Below are 26,266 nucleotides of genomic sequence, written 5' to 3' on the forward strand. Positions count from 1 at the left end.
CGTACAACATAATCCCACAGAAAAAAAGATGCAAAACACACAACTTTTATTAAATATTGATTAAAATACAGTGTTGTGCAGATATAAAACATGAACAAGTTTACTGACATGGAACATATAAAAAAAAAAAAAAAAACACCTGAAGAAACACTTGAGTTTTTCCTCACAGGACTCATTTTTATATACTAGTGTTCAGGATGGACCCTCACTCTATAATAAGTGCTTTAAATGTGCTTGTTGCGCTTAATAAATTGTAGTTGTTGACTTGATTAACATATGAACATGACTGTGACTCCCTGTCGCAGAGGTATGATGATGCACTTTCACTATCACGCACACGAAACAAACCATCCGCCACCAGCAGAAAATAACCAGCTGAACAGTGACGCGTTTACAGCTAACAGGAGAAAACAGTCTTAGAGTGAGAAACCATCTCAAACCTTTACAGTGCTGTCGTTTATAAAACACGCAGTTATCAGTTGCTCAGGCTGGATGACGCAGAGCTCTTGCTGTCCGTTTCTGAGTCCGTCTCCTCGCTGCTGCCGCTGCTGGCTCCTCTTTGAGCTCCTGGTCTGGACCTGGATGTCTCCATCCTGACTGGAGGCTCTGAAGCTCCTCTGCTCGGACACGGTGTCTGTCCGCTCACTGACGGAGGGTTGCTTATCAACGCAGGGAGGCTCTGCAGAGAGGAAAGTTATCGCCATAGTCATAAGACATGTCCTAAAGTCTGTTGGGAAGAACTACTGCATTAGTGGAAAAAAAAGGTTCATGCAGTGATAAAAGTTTATCCAAAGGGAGCTGCGAAATGTAGTGGAAATGAAGCTCATGCACCTGTTTCCATAATGATTGAGATTTATAACACAGAATCAGGCGTATTAAATAAGTATTAAACATGACGTAAGGATTGCGTATGCATATTTTGGTCGTGACTCCGCAGAGTTTAATCTGATATCTGGTCCCTGGTGTTTAACATTGAACTCACCAGCGTTTCCTGACTCCTCATCAGCTCTTCTATCTCGTTATTCCAGCCGAGCATTTCAGCAAACCTCCGCACTGTGTCCTCCAGGTCGCCCAGCTCCACGTGGTCTCCTCTGCGCAGCGGGACCCTCTCAAAGGGACCCACGGCGTGTCGGTTCAGGAGCAGACGTGGCACAGTGGAGCGCACCGTGTTCACCAGGCTGGCAAACGGCTCAATCTGAAACATTTATGTACAGTAATTGAACTCAGGGTTTAGCTTCTCAAAAAAATGCACCAAATACCCTGATTAAAAGATATTAAAAATGTCTACCTGTAAAGACGTGCCCATAATGATCAGCAGGTCTGCTTTGGGGAAGTCTTTAGTGTGGAGGAAATACTTCTGAGGAAGGTCCTCTCCGAAAAACACGACATCAGGTTTGACCGTCGCGGCGCAGAATGTGCATATGGGGACGTTGTCGCTCATTATGGCATGCTGTCAAACAAACAGACATGAAGGAAGCATTCCTGAGGCATCAGATGAAGAGAGCTCCTGTATGTCAGAAAAGTTTTTGACCACGGGGTCGGACATACCTTCGCCTCCTCAGCAGGGTACGTAGTGTAGCACAGGTGACAGGAAGCCGTGGCAAAACTACCGTGAGCTTCCACAAGTTTGTCATCAGGGATGCCACACACTGCGAGGAGAGTTATCAGATATGACGACGGACATTCGAAGCAAACAAGGACAGAATCATATCATAGCCCTATTTATATAGCTTTTCATTTACATTTTCATGTTCTTAATCTTACGTTATATTTTATAAACTTTAAATCAAAGTTTTATGTGCAAGATTTTATTTCTATCATTATTTTTATTGCTTGTTTTTATCTTTTATTATTTTAACTTTTTATTTCATTGCAATTGGTGTACATTAGTCTCTAAACCTGTTTTTGTACCATGTTTTTTTTTTTCTCAATTACTTTGAATTGCATTCTGATTTGTTTGAAAGGTGCTTGACTGACTGATGATTGAAAACAAAACAGAGTGACATGTTAGGTCGGCTAAAAGCCTGACGATGACAGAGACATTGAAGTTTCAGTGCATGACCACAGGTCATTACAAAGAGAAACTTCTCACACGATGGTGCGTTCATGGACATACTGTGCAGAGGAACGCTATATGTTGGCACTTCCCAATAAAAACAATGTATTGCCAAAATGTCCAACCATAAACAAGAAGAGCTTTCATAGCCCAACTGGCAGCTTTCACACATGATGAAAATATATATATAAAAAAAATGTTTTGCTTTTGTGTATGTTTATTTTCTTATGACTTTTTTAATGACAGGTTTTCAACTGGTTATGAAACTGTCTCTATTTAATATTGATGTGAGACCATCAGCAGGAAGATTGGCTTTTCCTGTGTAGTTATTATGGTTCTTCTTAATGACAGTCACTGGGTCAGATTCAGACTTATCTCCATCAGATAAGACATAAAATTAAAACTATTTTTCATGGGGGGTGGCTGAGGCTGAACTGAGGGGTGTCGCAGCCTGAAGAAAGGAGCTGCTGTCTGATGGTACAGCATGGCACTTAGACAAAACTGACTCTCCACAGGAGGCTGCAGGAATCAACAAAAACAAGACTCCTTGTTGCTGCTTTAATACGTTTCTTGCTGTTTGTATGTGTTATTTGTTTCCTATGTGCAACATCGATCTTCCCAGGGGCGGCAGATGAAAGAAATATACAATATATTCATGCTAATTAATGTATGATGCGCCTGATGAATAACAAATAAAAGAGAAAAAGTAAATATCTTCAATGACGGTTTATCAACACTTCCAGCTGGTCCACAGCTTCACTCTAAGATCCATTTCTCTTCGAGATCTCGCTCACCTTTCTCCAGCCCGTCGATGTTCTGGGTGTACATTCGGAGCAGCAGGCCTTTGTGATGGAGCATGCGGATGAAATAGTGTATGTAGTTGGGTCGGTGGCTGCCGGGATACAGAGCTTTGGCCAGGGAGAAGAAAGGCTGCGGGTCGTTGGAGAAGTAGTCGATGTTGAAAATAGCTTCTGGGTAAGGAATGTTGTACTTCTCCACGTTGGCGTAAAGACCCGTTCCTGGTGTTCTGAAAAAGTACATTTTAGTTATATGACAGCAATAAGAAGGATAAAGATGAGAATGTAGAGAGATGAATCCCACAGACACCAACCTGAAGTCTGGGATGCCGCTGGCCGTGCTGATCCCTGCTCCGGCCACCACCACCACGTTCTTACAGCGACCGAGCTTCACCAGGCGAGCCACAGAGGCTAGACCGCCCCGGGACGAGGACTTGGCAGGAACTTCAGAGGGACGGCTCAGATCAGATCTGGACCCAGAGGACTGAGCAGCCTGCACAGAGTCACCGCTGCCTTTGGACATCTTTCCTTTACTGAAGACCGGGACGAGAAGAGACACATGAAGACAACGTAAAACCAAACATGATCACAACTGAATTATTTTAGATTGAGTTGTTAATGTGGAACGTAGACCTAAATGTACAAAATCTCACTTACTGCTTCTTGTCAATAATTCTGGCATGAGATCGCCAACAAAGTAAGTGAATGTTGGTTTGTTGTCATATCTTAGTAACTCCTTGATAGACTTGTATGCTGGCGTGGCTGTAGAGTTTTGCCCAGCTGACGAGGACGGAGTTGCACTTGACCAAGCATTCAAAAAAGATGGTTTATCTAAAAATCTGGGACCACTTTTCTTTAAATGTGTCGGACCAGTCATTTCTTCCACTGGTATGCCTTTGTTTTGTTTCATGGATGTACAACAGTGTGCGTGTTTCATGGTCTCGCGTTTGATTTCTGGGAGCTTTAAGGCTCCTTTTCCTCATCAGTTATACATTTTTAAAAATTATGTATAAACAAAAAAGGTACCTTAGAGTGTCCTCACCTTGTACTTAAACCGTCCTGTCCACTCACTCTCATCTGACTGAGGTCCTGAGCCAAAGCGGAGTCCGTCTGCTTCTTTCGTTGCTTTCCATACAGACCCGATCCGGACTCCTGGGTCTCTGTGGGGTCGCTCTGTCTGGTCTGGGTGCTGCTGGAGCTGCGAGTTAACCTGGTGACTGGAGGCTGGACGGCTTTTTTATCCCAGCTGGACCTGGACCGGTTCATTCCAACACCTGTTGACAGCAAGAACAAAACAAATCAGAGAGCCTAAATGAAACATCAATCACGGTTTTATGAGCTGTAATATAACGTCATCTGTGCCGTCAGCTCAAAATGAGCTTTGTCCAATTGACGTTTGAATGTCAGACATGTTTTATCTTTAATTGTGCAAAATGGAAAATATGGACTTGATTGTTTGTTCATTTTCTGGACATTTTCTTGCAATGTTTTCTTTTTCCCCCCTCACTGCACCGATCAAATGTTGACTTGTTTTCAGTGACTTCCCCTCGCTCTCCCTCCGTCTTCTGTGTCCCATATTTAAAAAGCTGTTACACGGAAATCATCGCGCCATCCTTTTCTCTTCTCTCCCTTTACTCAGAGAGGAGCCGAGATGTTTTAAAACTGTCAACTGTTGGACAAAAGGTAATGGCTGCAATATATTTGGCAACCCCCCCCCCCCCTGCTTCTCAGCAGCTATGCTAATACAGTCCACAGCTGTGGCAGCTTTACTGTTCAGGGAAAGTGGAGGGTAGAGTCGGGGGGTTGGGTTTGAGGGGGGTGAGAGTTAAAAAGAGGGGTGGCAGAGGTGAAAGGGAACCGTAGATTGACTGTGTGTCAACAAACCCAGCTGGGAGAGAAAAGAGGATGCCCCCTAACGGCCCCCTCAGAGTGAGGAAAAAAGGGCAGAGAGAGGGGGGGGGGATGCAGAGATAAATGATACGGAGGCGTGATTCAATAAAGAGGGAACAGAGGAGTAGAAGAAGGAGAGGAGAGAGGAGGAGGTGGAGGAGGAGGCGGGGGCTATTCTCGGCCTTCAAACAACTTCCATGAGGGATGAGTGAGAGTGATCAGGGAGAGGCAGCGAACACGGAAACAAAAGAGCTACAACCCATAAAACACGACTGCTTCAGAGGGCAGCGGGGAGATAAGGCCAGCTTTTCTCCAGCGGCACCTTATCGCCCTCCGGAGGGGGACGGGAGAGGAGGAGAGGGGTCAGTGGAGGCGACAGAAGGAGCAGCGACACGGCCGGAGAGAGACGGCAGGAGTATTAGCCTCAACGCTTTTTACTCATTCCTACATCAACGTTTAAAGAAAACTGATGCTTAATTTGCAGGCAACCTTTTGAACCATCTTAAAAAATCTCTTTCATTTCAGCCTCTCAAGCTTCTTTCACTTTGCCCCCACGTTACTTACTGTGTTTTCTTCCCCCCCTGCACATCCTAAAGAACTATTAAAAGCAGCGGGAGGGTGAGGGTCTCGGCTTTTGTCTGGACTCCTCTCAAAAAGACACCGCTGAGTACAGGCAATAAATCACCGGCCCAGTTATTAAGGTCTCACACAGATGGTGCGGCGTAGCGGCGGACCCACGATCACACCGCTCGGATCACATCTGGAACAGTTGCAGAGAAAGTCGATGCAAACGAAAACTGGTTAACCAGAAATGAATTGAATTAAGAACAGGAACAACAAATACAGCACATGCAACAGGTTAGGAGCGAGGGGAAACAGTCAGTGTGGCAGGGGAGGTGGAGGCTGCAGCAGGTTTTTAGGGAAAAGGGATAAAACCAGAGCAGCAAAGGGCAATGTTGACAAAATGGATGACACTTCAGCAACAACCTAAAACAATTTAAAATAATATTGTGCATATTTCTGAAGGTCCCCCAACCAAAACTCCAAAAAATTCCCATCCACAGGTGCACAAAAGTTATTTTTATGAGATCCAACTTCCTTTCGGTGTTTTAAGTGTCCATGTTTTTATCTGATAAAGACCTAATTGTGCCACAAATGCTTTTATTATTCTTTAATGACAAATAAATCCCTGTATAAATGACAAAAGGCTTAAAAAGGATTTGAGAGCCACCCCCCCTCTTTTTTCTTGGCCTTTCACATCGCTTGTTCTCGCAGCTCTCCACAGTCGAGAAGCTGAGCCCAGTGTGTCCCAGTGTGTCCCAGTGTGTCCCAGTACCGGACCACCAGGAGTGTAGCTGCTCATATGAGGGTTACAGTTATCTCATTAGGACAGTCCTACAACACTGGGCACAGCTCGCTGCTCTCCATTACCACCCAAAAAGTCAGGCTGCTGAATAATCCTTTTTGCAACTGAAGAGGCTGGGAGCAAAAGCCAGACAGCAGCAGGAGGAAAAGTTTGTGTCAGAGCAACAAGAAAGCAACAGCTGCAGCTCCTCTTTGAGCAGAGGAGACGCCACAATGTGAGGTAGAAAGAACCAAAGAAAGATGGAAACAAATAAATGAAATAATGTCATTTCTACTCTGAGAACAACTGCAAGACAAGTCAATACGTCTGCTGTCAAAAAGGCCGATCAAGCACAGTTTGCACATACGAACACAGTTAAAAGATCTAACCACTTTGTAGAAGCTTTAAAGGTCCTGACAACACAAAGTTTCACTTCATCGAGCCACGGTGTTCGATTTTTCAGGTCAATGTGCCGTCTTGACTGGAAGTAACTTGAACTTTCTTTTCAAATTTGGGCGGCAACTAACAATTATGTTCCTTGTAAATCAAACGCAGATTTATTTCTATGTTTTCAATTATAGTTTAGTGTCTTTAATATCGCTTGTTTTGTCCGAACCATGATCCAAAACCTGAAGATACTTTGTTTAAAACAAACCAAAGAAAAGACACAAATGGTCACACTTGAGGGGCTGCAACCAGATCATGTATGGCACTTTTACCAGGATAAATGACTTCATTATAAAAATTGTTGTAGATTCCTCTTGATCTTTTTTTCCTCCCATGAAATAGTAAATTGAGACAATACACTAACAGCTCTGCTTACTAGGAATCTGGCTCATACTGTAAGTAAATCTTTAACTTAAAAGTCCTTTAAATAATATCTACATCTACATTCTTTATTACTCTAAGTTAATGTTATGTTCCTAGTATTAAGAAAAAAAACAAAACGCTTCTTTTCTCTGAATACCAAAAGCAATATTTAAATTTTTGTCTATATTTAGTGGTCCAGTGCGATGACCCTGACACCTTCACTCAACTGAAATAAAACAGGTGTTACATCAAAAATCAGATTCAATCTGCAGACAGTTTTACTTTATGTCCACAGGAAGGCTGCAACTAATTATTCTTTTATATCCTCCATTAATCTGCACATTATTGATTGATAAGATTGATAACTGATCGTTCATCTATAAAATGTCAAAAAACAAAAAAATCATCACAAGCTCCCAGAACCCAAAGTGACGCCTCTTCATGAAACTTTCATGAAACGATTAATCAATTAATGGCAACTGCTTCTCCTTTGATCGACTAATCGACCGATGGCTGCGGCTCCTCTGGAGTCGAGTGTGAACAACATGTCCGGAGTCGTACGTCAGCCGCGTCTTAAAGCAGATTTGGTTAAGTTTAATGAGGGGCTTTTCCCCGCAGCCCCGGCATTTAACCCTCCACTTACAGCAGAATTGAGGACGGCCCGACTTTGATCTCTGCTGCACCCCCCCAACGACACAGGGGACGGCGGCCTGGTCGCCATGGGAACCTCTTCATTACTTAGTTGGAGAGGCAGTAGCTCCGAGTCCTCCGTCCCCACCTGCTCGCTAATGACATATCACTCTGTGTAGCATCTTTGTTGCTCTCTCAATTGACACAAAGCAGCGAGTCCTAATTTGTGTTAGTATATTGTTTGTGCACACGGAGGGGAAGGAGGGCGGCGGAGAGCTAATGCTGCCCGGTGGGTCGATGGCAAACTAATGACTCTTGTCCTGTTAACTCCTCTGAGGAATTACCAGCCCCAAATTAAACACCAATCTGGCGGTAATGTTACGTGTCGTTATTTGTACAACCACGTGGATTTCTTTGTTGTTTCCAGGTGATCCTCAGCTGAAATGTGTCCACGCTTAAGGTTAAGCCATCACATATAATACTACTTACAGTGACAACAAGCAACTGAAATGAAAAAATAAAAGGTTGTACAGTTCATTTATGGCTGCAACAGTCAATTTTCCACATTATAAATTATTATGGAGATTCATTTTTGGATTAAGTAACCATGTAGTCGTAAAATTGTTGCTTGTTTTGTAAAATCAACACTTTTAAACTAAGGATATTTATTTATATTCAAGCTGCAAAGATTAATCGATTAGTCGTCAACTGTCACATTAATTTTAACAAGAATTTTGATAATCGATTAATCTGTTTTTTGGGGGGTTTTTTAAAGAAAAAAAAGGTCAAAATTATTGGATTTCAGCTTCTTAAATGTGAATATGTTCTGGTTTCTTTACTCCTCCATGACAGCAAACTGAATATCTTTGGCTTGTGGACAAAACAAGACATTTAAAGACGTCATCTCTCGCTTTGGGAAACACTGATCAACATTTTTCATTATTTTCTGAGATTTTATAAACCAAACAACTAATTGATTAATCGAGAAAAAGATCGATGAAAAAAGTAATTAGTTGCAGCCGTAACATGAATCAATCTGCAGATTAATAATTTAAATAATCGAGTAACCGTTTAGTCTTTAAAATGTCACCTTTTTTTTTTATAAAACCATCATTTTTTTTTAAAATCAATGATATTTATTTATATATATTTATGTATAAAAACCGTCAAAAGCGTGAAATCTTAACATCTGATCAGCGAATGTTTGAAATGTTTGCTGTGATAAATATCTGAACGTTAAACTGATTATCGAAACTGTTTTTTCATCCTTGTTCTTTAGTTGACAGTCGAATCATCCGAGCGTGAGTCTGTGTTACAGAACAGGCCTTTTGAAAACACAATACTTTAAATCCCTAATAAAAAAATAAGGGCGACTGCCTAACTTGTTAGCAAAGCACACCTGCTGAATAAAAACAGAAGGTGACACATCCCTCACAGAGGAGTCACAACAGTGAGGCTGCACCGCCACCTGCAGGAACTTAAATGTCATTACACGTGAAAACAATAAAAAACACACTGTGGGAGCTGAAACCGGCTTAGTTGGGTGGTTTACTTCTTCACAGAAAGCTAAAATTGGATTAATTGTTTGGAGTATCTCAGTGGACGCAAGTTACAAATGATCAACTCAGTTTAAACAGTAAATATAATCGATACGCAGCCGTCTGAGGAGAATAATCCCTCAAAATTGGTCATCAAACACTCGTCTGCAGGATATTTTACAGTTAAACAACGAACCTTGTCGTCTAAAATGACACAAGTATAAGTTGACAGTAAACTAACGATTACAAATTCACCCAAGCATCTTATTCTGCGTTACAGTCCCATATCATTTAATATTGGTTTGTATTGGGCAAATGACACGCCCATACCTATTTCAGCATAATAATCTGTGAAGGGCCATACATGAGCTTTCAGTCAGGTTATATTGTTTTTAACATTTTATAAAGATGTTAAGCATTTCATTTAAAAAGATCAGGCATTTACAATATGTGCAGGGGACCATCTGCACCTTGGACATGCACTAATGGGCTTTAAGACATTAAAAAACTCTTCTTACAATAATAACTGGTGTCTTAAAGATTATTAAAGTAAATTACATGTACTTCAAAAATCCAGAATCTATGAACATGCATCTTTCTTTGATTACAAAAGTTTAACTACTGGACACAAGAGGTCTCCATTCTCGTTTGTGACCAGGAGGCTTCAAGTTCAATATCCAAATCACAGAAGTTGAATTTAAAATATGTGACAAATCAGTGTTGTAATGACGAACTGCAGTGCTGCAGAGATGTCCTGGTTCTCCAGATGTACGATGGGCTCACTCGGGTCAGCTGACCAGTTGCTTTTGGTTGTCCACAGATCAAGGTTGAAGCACAGAGGAGGTTGCTCCCTTGCAGCTGAACCCAAACTCTGGACGAGTTGCCTCTACATGTTGGGCTGTCCTCTACACTGCCCGTTTTTAAATCCCGTCTCAAATTGATTGATTGATTCAGCACGAGCGTTTCCCTTTCTTGTTTTATGGTCTTTGTGTTGTTCTTTTGCTATTTCTGACTGTTCAGCACTTTGGTTGTTGTTTTAAAGGCGCTCTATACAAAGATTTGGATTGGATAGGAAGAAAACATGTTTGTTTGGTGCAGACAAAAACAAAAATTGTGAATCACATCACATCCCAGTTGCATATCGGCTGATACAGGACCAAGATAGGCTTCCCAGCTACTAGAGATGTCCCAAGATCCTGCTGATGGGCCGCCTACGCCTCCTCAGCTGAGATTCAGTGTGAGCAAAGAGGAACTTTTCCCCTTTCACTGTTGGATGTGTAAAACTCTGCACACGCACACACACACACACACACACACACACACACACTCTCATCTACATGAGAACATACCAGCTTTTCATTGGAGAAGACAGACTGGGCAGTGTCATGAGAAGTAAACAGACTTCCTGAGGACTGTCTGAACATCCAGGCTTCATTTCCACTGATATAACATCCTCAGCTGCTGTTTAATCACATTAATCAGGTCGCTTATATTGAGTGAAATAATAAAAAAAACTTGAAAATTACAAATGGGCTCATGTAAGTCAGCAGGAAATAGCTGTTATTGTTGTTTAAAAAGGCAGAAGAAGGCACCCCCACACCTCTCCAGGTAATAATAACCCACATCATGAGAGGCTCATCAGTAACATCATGACCTACCTGTCTCTCCAGTTGGCGGACCTTTTGAATGCTGAGCAGGCGGCGGTCACTTCGTTCAGACACTCGTGATGCTCCACGTCCAACAACAACAAAAAGGGGAAACTCAGGAGCTTCTTGAAGCTTTAAACTGTGGGTTTATAGTCCAGCAGCCGCAGCAGTCGGCTCCACGTGTGCTCCAGCAGCAGGTAAAGTGTCTCCTTCTGCTGAAATACAACAACTTTATCTGCACGCAGCGGCCTGGAGCGGAGAGGTTTAGAGGACAGAGCTGTCACTCCGCTGCTGTTTCCGGGTACTCAATAAGTCATTAACATACAGGCGGGAAACAGGGCTGCGGTCACGTGGGTCTGTGTTTCCGCTTCCCGACCCCAGTGTCCCATCACGACGGTACTTTTACTACTAGTAAAAAAATGTAAACATTTATTTTATCGTGTTTCTGTATGTGATGTAGCTGTAGTTCAGTCTCTTGTTTTCAGTATGTATTTTTGTTTATAGACATTTATTTTATTTTATATATTAATATTTTTCTACTGTATTTATTTATTATTTATTACCATCATTTTTGTAATAACTTATGTACACTTGTGTCATGATAACAATCTTTTAAGCTACTGTACTTTTATTATGGAAAGCTTTACTTTGAGTCTGGTAACCAACAAGGAATGCATTTCAGCAATTAATATTTACTTTGAATTATGTGCCTGAGGAAAGTTTATCACCAATATATATATTATTTTTTTATTTTATTATTTTTATTCTTTTATTCTGCCATGGCCTGTTGTTAATTTTATCCTTTTTATGTTCTTTAAACATTGAACTGGTGTGACTGATTTGGTTGTACATTATTAGCCTACTATAAAACAAAACAAAACAATGAAAGCCTACAAATAAAGTTGTAAAATATTTGTGTCTGTGATCCACTCTTATCTATATCTGTATGCACAAATTAACCTATTCGGGAGGTAATCTAGGTAAACACACATTTTTATGTAGATATATGTGAATATTAGCACATATCTCCTTTATGAAGCAGGTAGTGAAGACAGGTATTGCAGCACCTACACTAATCATTTCTGCTGATAAGGTGTTTAAACACATATGCAAGTAATTATGAGTGAGTTATCTGACAGCTGTGGTTACTTGTGAGGCAATTTGACACATTTTTGCATGCAAAACAAAGAAGAGCTTCTAAAATGTATTGTTAATATATGTGTGTAAATATTGAACTACCCAACAGTGCGTATACAAATACAGCTGAAACTATTTGGTTGACTGACAGAAAATTAATAGGCGACTACATAACAACTAAATAAATAAATTAATAGTTATTTTAGTATTTTGATTAAATATGCATTTTCCATTTAATTTCTATTACATACAGAAGGTTCAATGCATCGTGTCACTTCTACACAAACTATATGTGTCTATTCAGTTATTACAGGCACATTTGGGGGAACTTATACATAAACATAATGCTATTATGAGCTATGGACCTTGGCAGGTAACAATGAACAAGGCGGCGCTTGATCCTGGTGCGTTGCTTCTAACTGTGACGTGACATCTCTTGATAAAAGAGACGATCTTTGAGGATTTTGAACGGAGGCCTACGTCACTTCCACGTCGTCGCGAGGAGGTTGTTTTCGGGCTGTTTTGATCAGTTTCCTCTCCCGCCAAAGTTTCACCCCGCACTACACAAACAAACCTCCAGCTTATCTCTTATTAATGTCCCCCCAATGCATTACCACACCCTGCGATCATCTCTGAGCAGCAAGGGGGTAACTTTGCTCCTTAACATCACCTGTAATATCTGAATTAAATGGACATAAAATCCCTTTTGTTTGCGTGAACTAACATTTAATCCACTTTAACTCTCACGCATGTGTGTTTTTACACACGCAGCCAGCAGCTGGAGCTCCACTGTGCGGACAGTGTGTACCTCTGTGCGTTATTATGGGTGGAGACGGAGGTCCTCCCCCAAAAACACAGTCAGACAAGTCAGCCTCAACCAGCACCAGCACCAGCAGCAGCTACATCACCGCAGAGCCCCAGGAGCCTGGACATTTTTCGGATCAGTTAGTTTAAAAGTCCCCCGCACGTACAGAACCAGTACATCGGATCAGGCTGCTGACGTTACAACCCAAAGGTGAGAGCTACAGAAGCTAGCAGGGGGGGTTCAGTTTGTTTCATGAGAGTCAGCCATGAGAACTTCTGAAGGTCCGCTAGCGTCAGTTATGATCAAAAGTGAGCCATGTTATCTGATGTAACAGCTTTAAAAACACTTAAAACGAACATGTTACAGAGATACTTCGACAAAATAGCGACGATAAAGTCGAGGAAAGGCGGTTAAAGTGATGTTTAGTGTTTCGGGGGTGACGTGTCTGTTTGTGGATGTCAGCTAGAAGATTCCACAGAAGCGCTAGCGTCAGTTGGTGGCGTTTAAATGCCGAACAAACAACCGCACCGACGCGATAATTAACGAAAAGTTCACTAATTCCTGCTTTTAAAAGTGAGGCAGCAACATTTCTCACAACTTGAACTGCACAGTTTTATGTACTTTTAACCGAGCATCCGCGACGGTCGTGTTGAAAATGTAGGTTAGCATCAGTTGACGCAACAATCGCTCCCAACGTAAAGTTAGCTACTGACACCTAGCACAAGTTTAACTGAGCGTACGTTAGGCCTGTAGCCAAGCTAACCAGGATACACAGGGGGATGGTGTTGTTTACCTGCCAGGTGAGCTGATGTGAGTTCATCTTTAACTCTATAAACGCGATGGCTGAATAAACAAGTCCTTTGTCTGAGTGGATTTTAATGAGCTCTTAACAAAGCATCACTGACGAGGCCTTTATTATTTAAAACCCAGTAGGAAGAGTTCAGTCATGGAGGTGAGATGATGTCTGCTTTGTTCAGTCTTTTAAACCTCTTGTTTAAATTCATAAAGTCCAGAAGACCAGGACTCTTAACAGGAGCTACTTAAATACTTGTTTTAAGTTCAGTAAGTCTGTCCTTGTTTACTATTTTAAAGGTGCATTATGTAGTTTTGGGGAAGAAATTTGAATCAGGAGGAAGATCTTCATCTTTTATTTTTGTGTGCCTAAACCCACTAAATAAACAGCTCTTATCTTTCATGACTGAATAAACTGAATATACAGGACAACACAAAGTAATACTGTTTTACTTTGTTTACATTTGGCGGACCCTGCCACCTTTTCTATCCTCTGATAACAGCTTGTTTATTCAGTTATGGAAAAGATAAATATATCTGAGGTTGTGTTACAACCTCATTAATACTGTAAATATTACAATTCTGAGTTTGAATTTCTTCTCCAAAACCACACAGTGGCCCCTTTAACTTGATGTACAGCTCTGTGAACAGGTCTGCCCTGTTTTTTAGCAGCACACCCAAAGCAAGCTTCTCTATTTTCTTTGCACCATGTGTGCAAACTTCAGCCCCATTCCTTACTGTTGACATTTGGCCTTTCTCTGTAAACTGTCATTTCTAAAAAAGACACAGCCCGTGTGTTGAATATAAGGCCTTTAAAATCATGTCACAATCTCTGTGGGATAGTTAAAGCACCTCAGAGGCGCACCAGGTAAAACAAGCTGAGTTTTGACCTTACCCTGCCTCTTTAACCAGACGGGAATAAGCACAGAAAAATATGCGACAGCAAGCACAGGCACAGATCTAGTCTAGCAGGGTTTGCATCATAACAGAAATTACACAAGGATGGCAGGAGGAAAAACTATTTGAGGCAGCAGCATTAATTTTAAACAGAACCTCTTTGCATATACTTTTCTATGCCGTGTGTCTATGTTTATCACCTGTCACTGTCTCTTTTGGTAAAACGTGTAATTTATTTTCGCAGCGAGATGAGTCAGGCCGAGGAGGTGCCTGAGGACATGCCTGCATACCTCAATGATGAGCCAGTAGCTACAGGTAAAGTCAGTTGAAAATGTCCTTTGACAACGAGCAGGGCAGGTTTAAGGTCCTTTTGTGGGTAGCAATGCTTAAATAAACTGATTATATTATAATGTACTGTAGCTATTTGAACACAAATTTGGCTTTATGAAATCACAATGGGCAGTTTCACTATATTCTGACTGATATATTGTGTCGTAAAATTGCTCTTGTTTTAAATCAGACAACAACAAGGACCACCCACAGACGCAGCCGGGCATGTTCAGCAGGTTGGCGGGGGGCTTGTACGGTGTCACCAAGGGAGCTGTGGGAGCGACGGTGGGCGGTGTGACCTGGGTGGGAGGAAAAAGTCTGGACCTAACCAAGAGCGCCGTCAGCACTGTAGCCGCTGTGCCTGGGATGGGAGTGGGGCTGGTCAAAGGAGGAGTGAGCGCTGTAGCCGGAGGAGTGAGCGCCGTAGCTGGAGGAGTGACTGCTGTCGGCTCTGCAGTGGTCAGCAAAGTTCCCATAGGAGGATGCAAAAAGAAGGACAAGTCTGACTGACGTGGAGAGGAAGAGTGTGGATGGCTCGCACTGTGTTTGCCTGTTATAGCATTTATGAGCAGGAAAAGACTAACAGAGGACTCAATAGTGTAGTGTACACACTTTGGTGAGGGGGTCAGTGTTTTGTTTGTTTTTTGTCCTTTAAGTTTCTATTTTGTGTGATTGGTGGTTAATATGAGTATGTGGCAAGGATCTACACAGACTCTCCTGCTCTTTTGTTAAAGGTAAAACACAACATAATATTATGATCTGTGTCTGAAATTGTTTAAAAAAAAAAAAAGTCCATGTTTCATTTTCGATGATAAGCCACAGCACTGTTTTCACTGCAGACCGTACCAGAGGAGAAAGCTCAGAGGGTAAATGCACTTAAATTACACTTGCAAGACAATCGATGATGAACGGCAAAGATCCAGTTTGATGTCTCTGCCACTTGAACTCTTCGTGAGTTTACATTTTCCTCTGAGGTCACATCGCCCTCTGGTGGTTATATCCTCAGCTCAGTGGAACGCAACTTGGTCTTTTGATGCAAAATCAGACTTATTGCAATAAATACCGTGTCATTATAAAAGTCTAAGAGTATTTTGATTATCTACATGACACTTCTTTTAAGGAAATCTATATTTTCATAGTTACTGTGACATGTCATCAAGCTGCCACGTTAGACCCAGAATCTTAATAATGGCATAAATCTCTCCCTCTGAACCAAAGCATGAGACTTTAGTTCTCGGCTAACGCTCCGTTATCTCGTTTAGGGTCGCTGTGTTTACAAAAATCCGATGGCTGGGATTTCTTGACATTAAATCCAGAATTTATTTTTCCCTTTTTTCAATTGTAAATCAACTCTGAACTGCTATTCAAGCCTTGTATGATGCAAAACGAAGGTTTCAAAGTGTTAATCAGTGTTGCAGACTGTTTGGAAGTTTTCTGAACAATGACAATTTATTGAAAAATGGCAATGTTGTATTAAGAACATGTATAAATAAAGCCTTTGCTGAAGGTTTGGTATGCATCGTGTTCCATCAGATACAAAATAAGTCTTGTGAAAACCATGTGTTTGAAATGTATCTTAAACTTTGTTTCCTGTGTGTGTCTCCCTTTTTTTCCCCAAGTTAATTACCCTGTAAATATGAGTGTAGGGAGGTGGAGAGAGTCTGTAACCATAACTGTTAAACAAGCGTACATAAAGAACAAAACACTGAATGAAACCAGATAAACTCATAAACAAATGTGTTACATAAGTTTAAAGTGACTTAACTTGCTTCTGATACAAAAATGTAAATATCAATATCTGTAAATGAAAAACATCCATGGCCTGTAGATAACATCAGTAAGGGAAGGATTTCTTTCGACCCCAAAAAACTTCAATTAACTCTTAAATTAAATTAACATCTTTGTAAAAAAATTGATCGCAGTAGATGTATGCCATGTTTAAATTGCTAGATACCATTAAAATGGCAAAGATTGAGTAAAAATCACATTTAACATCAAAAGTAAGGATAAAGCTTTATTCTAAAATGTTCATATTTCATTAATAAACTATGAGCCTGGTCAATAATGTGTATGTCTTCTGATCAGGTGACACAGAAAACAATACTAGTAAGATTACACACATTTTTGTTTTAATATTTAAAAGGTAAGGTAAAATGGAATTGCTACTATTTATTATAGTAGTTAACTATCACTGCCAATGACAAGAAAAAATACAACATACACAAACATAATCAGTATTTACATCACATCAAAGCTCTTTTAGACAGTAGTTTTATGTTTAATTAATTTCATACCACTCATTAATGAACCAAGTAAATATTCCAAAACTATTACTAAATGTTATCAGCCCAACACGGTGCTGTTTACTTCTCAGGTGTGCTCATGATCACAGGTCCAACAGAAACCACAGCCTTTGGCTCAGCCGTCTCCTGGACCTCGTCCTTGACAGCTCTCTCTACAGACACAAATACAAACATGGTCAGATTTAAGTGCATGTTGCTCCTGAATTCTGCAGATTAAAGAAAATACACTTTTCTTACTTCCTTTCCTGTAGCATGATGGTTCACAGTTGCGACCTGGTGCAGCACTGCAGACAGCTGTACTGCAGTGAATGTACACCTGAACGAGGAACAAGCAGTGTTGGCAGAGCAATACAAAAATATATTATCGGTCCCCAAGTGTACCACTGGGCTGCCACATTTATATGTGACTAAAAACCCACCTCAGAGATAAAAACAAAACAAAAAAAACCACAGGTCACGGCTTCCTATCTTTTCAGTAACCACTAAAAAGCTTCAGGGGTGTATCATGTCATTATTCGTTAGAGACTTTTACCTCTATTGGACAGTTTCAAGGCCGGCAGGAGGAACTGTTGGGGGAGAGGGAGGTGTGTGACATTAAAAACAAATGTCCTCAGCTGAAATTTAACTCATTATGTGCTGCATGCGGCGCTCCTATTATGTAATGTTGTGCAACATTATTCAGGTACGGTGGCCCTGAAGTGCAAATCACAACGGCAAATCAGAACACACAACAACAAAACAGAAAACACAACAACAACTTACTAAACACAACAACAAATCAAAAACCACAACAACAAATCAAAAAACACAACCACAAATCAGAAAACACAACAACAAAACAGGAAACACAACAACAAAACAGAAAACACAACAACAAATTACTAAACACAACAACAAATTACTAAACACAACAACAAATCAAAAAACACAACAACAAAACAGAAAACACAACAACAAAACAGAAAACACAACAACAAATTACTAAACACAACAACAAAACAGAAAACACAACAACAAATCAGAAAACACAACAACAAAACAGAAAACACAACAACAAATCAGAAAACACAACAACAAAAAAGAAAACACAACAACAAATCAGAAAACACAACAACAAAAAAGAAAACACAACAACAAAAAAGAAAACACAACAACAAATCAGAAAACACAACAAAAAAGAAAACACAACAACAAAAAAGAAAACACAACAACAAAAAAGAAAACACAACAACAAATCAAAAAACACAACAACAAAAAAGAAAACACAACAACAAATCAGAAAACACAACAACAAAAAAGAAAACACAACAACAAAAAAGAAAACACAACAACAAATCAGAAAACACAACAACAAAAAAGAAAACACAACAACAAAAAAGAAAACGGCGGTGTTGTCCTTCCGGTTCAAAGGACGGACCAGTCCAATCAGCGACGATTCATGTCGCCCGAGAGTACCTACCTTTTCCGGTTTGGTTAATGTCGTGTTTTCTGATTTGTTGTTGTGTTTTCTTTTTTGTTGTTGTGTTTTCTTTTTTGTTGTTGTGTATTCTTTTTTGTTGTTGTGTTTTCTGATTTGTTGTTGTGTTTTCTTTTTTGTTGTTGTGTTTTCTGATTTGTTGTTGTGTTTTCTTTTTTGTTGTTGTGTTTTCTTTTTTGTTGTGTTTTCTGATTTGTTGTTGTGTTTTCTTTTTTGTTGTTGTGTTTTCTTTTTTGTTGTTGTGTTTTCTGATTTGTTGTTGTGTTTTCTTTTTTGTTGTTGTGTTTTCTGATTTGTTGTTGTGTTTTCTGTTTTGTTGTTGTGTTTAGTAATTTGTTGTTGTGTTTTCTGTTTTGTTGTTGTGTTTTCTGTTTTGTTGTTGTGTTTTTTGATTTGTTGTTGTGTTTAGTAATTTGTTGTTGTGTTTTCTGTTTTGTTGTTGTGTTTTCTGTTTTGTTGTTGTGTTTCCTGTTTTGTTGTTGTGTTTTCTGATTTGTGGTTGTGTTTTTTGATTTGTTGTTGTGGTTTTTGATTTGTTGTTGTGTTTAGTAAGTTGTTGTTGTGTTTTCTGTTTTGTTGTTGTGTGTTCTGATTTGCCGTTGTGATTTGCACTTCAGGGCCACCGTATTAAGGTGATTGATGATTCACTGAGCTGTTGTATGGGTGGGACGAGGGGATGAAACGCATGACCTGTCAGATCAGGACACTGAGGTGGAGGACTGTTTGACATTAAAGCCTTTGTTGACAAGGTCACTAAAACCTTTAATAAAGGTCTTTGTGGCCTCAGGCTTTATTTGTCACCAAATGTTGATCTTGATCGTGCACAATAGCGAATATATTGATCTTTTCTCGGAATCTATAAATCTCTGAGTCACAACCACTTTGCATTTTCCTAGACAGAGAGCTATGACCACTGCAGGGTGGATCTGTAAGTCTGGGAAGACTTTTCTAGATATGGCTCAGTGTTACATAATTATTGCAGCTAGGAACATGACACATGAAAAAGGTCCAAGGTTTTTTTTTCCCCATCTAGTTATAAAAACTGCCAATTATACAGTGGCATAGGATAATAACGATTATATTGTGATGTTTTGTAAATACTTGCAGCAAAGTTACTTCACCTTAGACCCAGAATATTTAAGTGAGTCAATTCAACCAGTCTTTATTGTACAAAATCTGAATACCTCACTGTGTAATTCATCAAATGATGTTTGTGTGAAAAGTGAAGACAGTAAATGTTTTCAACCTGATTGTGTTACAATGTGGCCAAAATTCAGCCAATCTGAGAGCTGGACATGGTTTCTCTTCAGCTGTGTTGTTACCTTCTGACCCAAAGTAGTCATTATTACACTGTTACATGAGTACTCAGTACTGACTTTAAACTGGGCCTTCATTTTGATTTCAACCACACACCTTTAAGGTTTCGTGACTGTATCTTGCACAGTTGTAAAATATCTGTCCACAGACAGACATACAGTAGGTTATATGGCACACATACAAAACTCACAAGGTGTGGTAATGATGGATACATTTGTGTATCTGTAACTGTTTCTGATGTCACATTCTAGCTACATAGCAGTTCACCATGAAAACGTTAGCAGATTGACTTGATTGCATTTTTTAGTATTTTCAAACACTGCTTTGATTTTACATAGAGGCATCTGAGATTTGTTGCTTTGTAGCTATCTAGCTAGCAAGCTAATTTAGGTGACATTAGCTCCCTGAGTTAGATATTTAAATCAGTAGTCTGTCACATTTTTATTTTTTTCAGCTGACTCATTTTAAAATGAGACTCTAAAAGAAAAAAATCTATTTTAAATATGTACTTGATGGAAAAAAAAAAACCTCTGTAACTGTTCCATAACTCTGTTTGGTTGCTTAACTGTCATATTTCTTTGTGCATTCAAATAATATATGTTTTCAGATAAACCCACTCTTTAATACATTCCTTACACATGTGTACTTGTTCTTTAGTTTTTGGAAAGGCAAGGAAAAAAACAACACCCTCCAAACCCTGTGTAATGATAAATAGCCGTTTTAATAGCATACTGGTAAGATGGCCTTTAATCAAATATTAAAATAACTAAAACTAAAATGTGACCCCACATTTTATTAAACATTCTGGTGTGTAGTGTCCACAGCTGTCTGTGATGCTTATCAATGTAGTGATAATTGAACTTTATTAGTACTGTTACTTTTGACAATTTCACCCACATTCTGCTGAAACTCTGCAGTTTCACTACTAAAAGTACAATTTTAAATTTATATACTCTATGTACACATATTTAACATGTATTTTTAAATAGTGGTAGCACTGTATAACTTACTCTATATAAAGGATCCCTTAACACTGTACAAAATAAATTGTATCCATCAAAAATGTTTTAGTCTACACTTTGTGTGTTTGTTGACAAATACTGTTCATACTCCCTGATGAGATGTCAGGAACTTAATGAAATTCATACAGTTAGGTCCATTGAAACACTTATGACTCATTTACAGTAAATATTTGACAACAAAAATCATTTTGTGAATGAAATAAATTGTTTTATTGACATTTTTTATATTATTTTGGGAACATGGTCCAATGCAAACAGTACACGTTTATTTGAAAGTCACAGATTACCCAAAAAGTTCAGTCAAAAGTTCATGCAATACAGTTTCTTCCCCTTTTTGTATCCCTCTTTTAAAGCAGTCCAATCCATGTAATATCTCTGTTAATCTAAAATGCTTTTCTTTTCTAACAAAAATCAGATAGGAGTTGATTTAACTATATGTTTATTTTTTATGCTGTATTAAGTTGTGCCATTGTGTTGAATTTAACCATATAGAGAGATTCCAATTATCTGTTTGCTTCCATTGTGTAAAAATGAGGGCTGACAAACATTAGAAACACTTTGAATATAATGTAATTCAATACAATTTCACCACCAAATACAGCCTCAAATTAGCAGTTAAATCTGCACCTCACTGACTTGATGCGTACGGTGTCATTTTCATTCGCCACTAATACATGAACCATGTTAATGTTCCAAATCTTTTAATGAATGTTCTCAGTGAAATTCTTGAGCTTGACACTGAGTTGTTTACTCCTCAGGTGTCCTCATGATCACAGGTCCAACAGAAACCACAGCCCTTGGCTCAACCGTCTCCTGGACCTCGTCCCTGACAGCTCTCTCTACAGACACAAATATAAACATGGTCAGATTTAAGTGCATATTGCTCCTGAATTCTGCAGATTAAAGAAAATATACTTTTCTTACTTCCTTTCCTGTAGCATGATGGTTCACAGTTGCGACCCGGTGCAGCACTGCAAACAGCTGTACTGCAGTGAATGTACACCTGAACAAGGAACAAGCAGTGTTGGCAGAGCAATACAAAAATATTTTGTTATCGGTTTCTCAGCTGTCCATAAATTCATTACCTGTTCCCTCAGGGGCTCCATTGAATTGTCCACAAAGGTAAACATTTTGAAAATGAAACGTCTGAAGTGACTTGGGAAGTCCAGACCAGAGGACGCATCAACTGGGACCAGTTGGGACAAGTAGCGATCATCCCTGTATGGACACCTGGATGGAGAGCAAATTAAGTTAATGTGACGACACTAAAATTAAAACGGGTCAGGAGGAAGTCAATTTTTTCATAGCAATAATTTCCCCATTCACTATTTCAAATAACCAGACCTGCAAACTCTTAAAAAAATATACATGTTGGAATAAAATGGACAGTTAAATTTTTTTTTTGTAGTTACCCGTCTATCAGAAGGTCCCACTGGGGCAGGCTGTGAGGGTTGGGGCTTGTGGTTGTCCAACAGCGACCAAGAGTCAGGACAAGGTTGGGATCTGTCCTATCGAGGATAAAGACCTCCACGTACACAGGGTCCCTCAGCACATAGCCCACAGGGTAGTCTGGGTCCGTATAGTATGAGGTATAGGCTGCATTCACTGTGAGAGCAGAGATACCAGTTAGCATGAACGTTATGGAATTATCTACAAAAACAGAAATGCTGCCAGGCTAACATACACTTACCTTCATTACAACCCTTTGTATTGCATTGTCCATTAGCCAACCTCAGGTACACATCGATGGGTCCCAGAGCAGCAACTGGTAGAGGAGGATCTTGCAATGGCAGTACCTCTACAACCACAGTTTCAACAGATATGCCGGTGTACCTACACTGGAAGAGCAATCTGAAAAAGAGAACTGGCATTATACTTGGTGAGAGCTTAAATTTTGACCCAAAAACATTTTTCTTTTAATGATCACATACTCATAGCTGCTGTCCCTGGTAATGGCTCCAAGAGGCCCGACTCCAACTTCAAATGAGGAAGACATCCTGTTCTGATAGATGATAACACCAGGCTCCTCCTACAAAGGTAAAAAAAAAAAAAAAAAAAAGTCAGGTTGGATAATAATCTTTCAAAGTTGTCTTTTTTGTTTGGAAAATAGAAAATCAAAGTCTTACTGTAACAACCGACCCACAGCCAGTTACAGGAAATTGGTAGATGGCAAACTCTGAATTAGAGTCAACATGTGTACAGCTTTGACCTTGTCCCAACAGTGAGATTGACTCGAGGTCAATGTTGGGCAGGGTGGCATCTCTGGCCACTACTACAATGAACTGGGCATCCATGGTGCACTGGACAGTCACTGGTGGCACAAAAACAGACATCGATAGGTTGAAAGATTTGATATTATTGACTAAAGGAAAATGTAACTGGAAAGTGCAAAGCCAATCTTAGTAACTATTTGAGGATTTGCTTTAGCTGTGCCATGAGCAAAATGCTAACATCAAATTGCTAAAATGCTCAAAATGACAATTTAAACATTCTAATGTTCACCATCTTAGTTTAGCAAGTCTGTACACTGAAATATGGTAACTCGCACCAATTAAAGTATAGCTAAAGCTAATGGGAATTACCTTTTTGCAGGTATTGGTCATTAGCATTCATCCTCTCAGGATCTTAAATATCAGTCAGCAATTACACAACAATCCATCCAATATTTGTCTGTCATTGACCAGCTTTGCCATTGCCAGGGCCATGACGCTAATGTGCCTAAATAACAAAGTTAGACTATAACTCTAATAATCACAGCTTTGTCAAAAACCCACCTGCTTTTCCAAAGTAGCACCGTCTTCCGTCAAAGCAGCAGCTAATCGACTCACATTCATGAGCAGAAATATCAAAAGCTCCACATGGGACTCTCTGGCTCTCTGTCACTTCACAAGACTGAGTAGGGCCAGGGAAAATTGGTGGTGATGTTCGCTCCGGCTCATACTGTTTAGGGGCCTGTAGTTCTTGCAGAGAATCAGGAAATGCTCGAGGATATCCACCAAACTTTGGTGCTTGAGGATATTGAGGAAACTTTAGTACTGGACGAGGTTGGACCTTTGGCGTATTAGGATATTTAGGCTGGGGCTGAGGCTGAGGCCGAGGCACCGGTTGAGGCTGTGGATAGACCTTTGGCGTATTAGGATATTTAGGCTGGGGCTGAGGCTGAGGCCGAGGCACCGGTTGAGGCTGAGGATAGACCTTTGGCGTATTAGGATATTTAGGCTGGGGCTGAGGCTGAGGCCGAGGCACCGGTTGAGGCTGAGGATAGACCTTTGGCGTATTAGGATATTGAGGCTGAGGCACAGGTTGAGGCTGAGGATAGACCTTTGGCGTATTAGGATACTGAGGCTGAGGCACAGGTTGAGGCCAAGGTCGAACCTGTGGCGTTTGAGGGTATTTAGGCTGAAGCTGAGATTGATCCTGTGATGGTTGAGGGTATTGAGGCTGAGGCTGAGGCTGAGGCACAGGTCTCACCTGTGGCGTATTAGGATATTGAGGCTGAGGCTGAGGCTGAGGCACAGGTCTCACCTGTGGCGTATTAGGATATTGAGGCTGAGGCACAGGTCTCACCTGTGGCGTATTAGGATATTGAGGCTGAGGCACAGGTTGAGGCTGAGGATAGACCTTTGGCGTATTAGGATATTTAGGCTGGGGCTGAGGCTGAGGCACAGGTTGAGGCTGAGGATAGACCTTTGGCGTATTAGGATATTTAGGCTGGGGCTGAGGCTGAGGCACAGGTTGAGGCTGAGGATAGACCTTTGGCGTATTAGGATATTGAGGCTGAGGCTGAGGCTGAGGTACAGGTCTCACCTGTGGCGTATTAGGATATTGAGGCTGAGGCTGAGGCACAGGTTGAGGCTGAGGATAGACCTTTGGCGTATTAGGATATTGAGGCTGAGGCTGAGGCTGAGGTACAGGTCTCACCTGTGGCGTATTAGGATATTGAGGCTGAGGCTGAGGCACAGGTTGAGGCTGAGGATAGACCTTTGGCGTATTAGGATATTGAGGCTGAGGCTGAGGCTGAGGCACAGGTTGAGGCTGAGGATAGACCTTTGGCGTATTAGGATATTGAGGCTGAGGCTGAGGCTGAGGTACAGCAGGTTCACGAGACTGTGGTACCTGAGGAGGTGGAGAACCCTTTGTTCCAGACTTCGTCCAGCCCTGCGCTTCAATCTCTGTCCCAAATAAGCATCCTAACAGGGCTATTGCCACTAAAGACGTGGCACTCCAGCGCTTTGCCATGGTTCAACAGCTGTTTGACCTGAAAAGTCCCCAACTGTACCACCGTGTTGCCATATTTATATGTGACTTGACTCAGTGTTTTGAAAACCCCACCCCTTAGGCCAAATCACAACCAATCACAGCTTCCAATATTTTAATAACCACTTAAACACTTCAGGGATGTATTAGGTAATGCTTTTTTTTCATTATTTGGGTGGATGCTTGCTAAGCTGTTCACAAGATCTGTCATATGGGTGGGACAAGAGGAAAAAACACATGCCCTGTCAGATCAGGTCAGTGGTGGACAGTCTGACATTAAGCATTTATTGACAAGTCCAACGTTTGGGTCACTAAAACCTTCATTAAAGATCTCGGTGGTCTCAGGCGGTATTTGTCACCAAATGTTTATTTTGCTGGTGCACAGGATGCATGTGCAGGATTTCAATTTGGTTTAGCTAGTAGTTTGTCTGACACCTATAACTTAAAAAGTCAAAGGTTTAGATGACACTGAGAAAGAAGAAGAAACACAAGAAATGGGTCATGTAGATCCCTTCCTCAGAATCTGGAGCTTCGTTGTGCCATGCTTGCCAAACAGCAGTCCACTTGCTGTAATAGACTATTGACTATAGCAAGCAGAGAGTTTGCAGGGTTTTGTTACTGAAAATGATTATGTATCCTTCCTTCAGCTTGCTACATGTTGTCTTCACTATTAATAATGGAACTTAATGAGAAAACAAAGGCAATCCAAGCCGACCAGTCAGAGTTCTTGCAGGCATAATGTTGTATCCATAACTTCCATAGCTCTGACAAATAGTTACACTTTATAAACGTCTATTTTAGAAACATCTTGAGCAATCTTATTTACATGCTGCAAACCTTTTGATGTGATGAGAAAGAGTTCAGTGGTATAATGCAACTGCCAAATTTAATAGGTTGACCTAAAACAAGGTCTGTTAAGTGCAAATTAGGTCACCTGTGTTCTAAACAAAGCCACAACAAAATTAGCTTTTTTGTGTACGCTGAACCACATTTACATAAGTCATATATATCATACATACAATTGGTCATATAATAATATAATATCCATTTCAACCAAATCCTCTTCACTTCAATTTGGCTTTAAAAGTGTTGACTTTCCCTTAAGAAGTCTTCCTCAGAGGGGTTGCCTTGTGTAGACAAATAAGTTCAAACTATTCTCTGGAACTCTAATAAATAACTATTTTGCTAAACATTTGCCTTTGAGGTTACAAGTGGTT

At 40.4% G+C, this 26,266-nt stretch overlaps 2 protein-coding genes across 7 annotated transcripts; one reads left to right on the forward strand and one right to left on the reverse strand.

Moving 5' to 3' along the window:
• Positions 1-24: 24 nt before the first annotated feature.
• Positions 25-13,550, reverse strand: LOC311264502 (NAD-dependent protein deacetylase sirtuin-3). Of its 3 annotated transcripts, XM_084365408.1 has the most exons (9): positions 13,448-13,528; positions 10,725-10,924; positions 3,896-4,127; positions 3,168-3,386; positions 2,851-3,083; positions 1,549-1,649; positions 1,289-1,450; positions 983-1,195; positions 25-679 (listed from the first exon to the last, which is right to left on the reverse strand). In XM_084365408.1, exons 3-9 carry the CDS (start codon positions 4,117-4,119, stop codon positions 476-478), a joined length of 1,356 nt encoding a protein of 451 aa, XP_084221534.1. In that variant the 5' UTR covers positions 4,120-4,127; positions 10,725-10,924; positions 13,448-13,528; the 3' UTR covers positions 25-475. The 3 variants fall into 3 exon arrangements, with proteins under 3 accessions (XP_084221534.1, XP_084221535.1, XP_084221533.1); XM_084365409.1 differs by lacking the exon at positions 10,725-10,924 and having other exon boundaries at positions 13,448-13,550; XM_084365407.1 differs by lacking the exon at positions 13,448-13,528 and having other exon boundaries at positions 10,725-11,012.
• On the forward strand, positions 12,386-16,183 carry tmem263 (transmembrane protein 263). Of its 4 annotated transcripts, none has more exons than XM_084365410.1 (3): positions 12,386-12,864; positions 14,588-14,658; positions 14,864-16,183. In XM_084365410.1, the coding sequence occupies exons 1-3, from the start codon at positions 12,599-12,601 to the stop codon at positions 15,181-15,183; spliced, it is 657 nt and encodes a 218-aa protein (XP_084221536.1). In that variant the 5' UTR covers positions 12,386-12,598; the 3' UTR covers positions 15,184-16,183. The 4 variants fall into 4 exon arrangements, with proteins under 4 accessions (XP_084221536.1, XP_084221538.1, XP_084221539.1 ...); XM_084365412.1 differs by lacking the exon at positions 12,386-12,864 and adding an exon at positions 12,921-13,464; XM_084365413.1 differs by lacking the exon at positions 12,386-12,864 and adding an exon at positions 12,921-13,454.
• Positions 16,184-26,266: the final 10,083 nt, after the last annotated feature.

The sequence above is a fragment of the Pagrus pagrus genome (genome assembly GCF_965226575.1).
Source record: "Pagrus pagrus genome assembly, chromosome: 10".
Lineage (NCBI taxonomy): Eukaryota > Metazoa > Chordata > Actinopteri > Spariformes > Sparidae > Pagrus > Pagrus pagrus.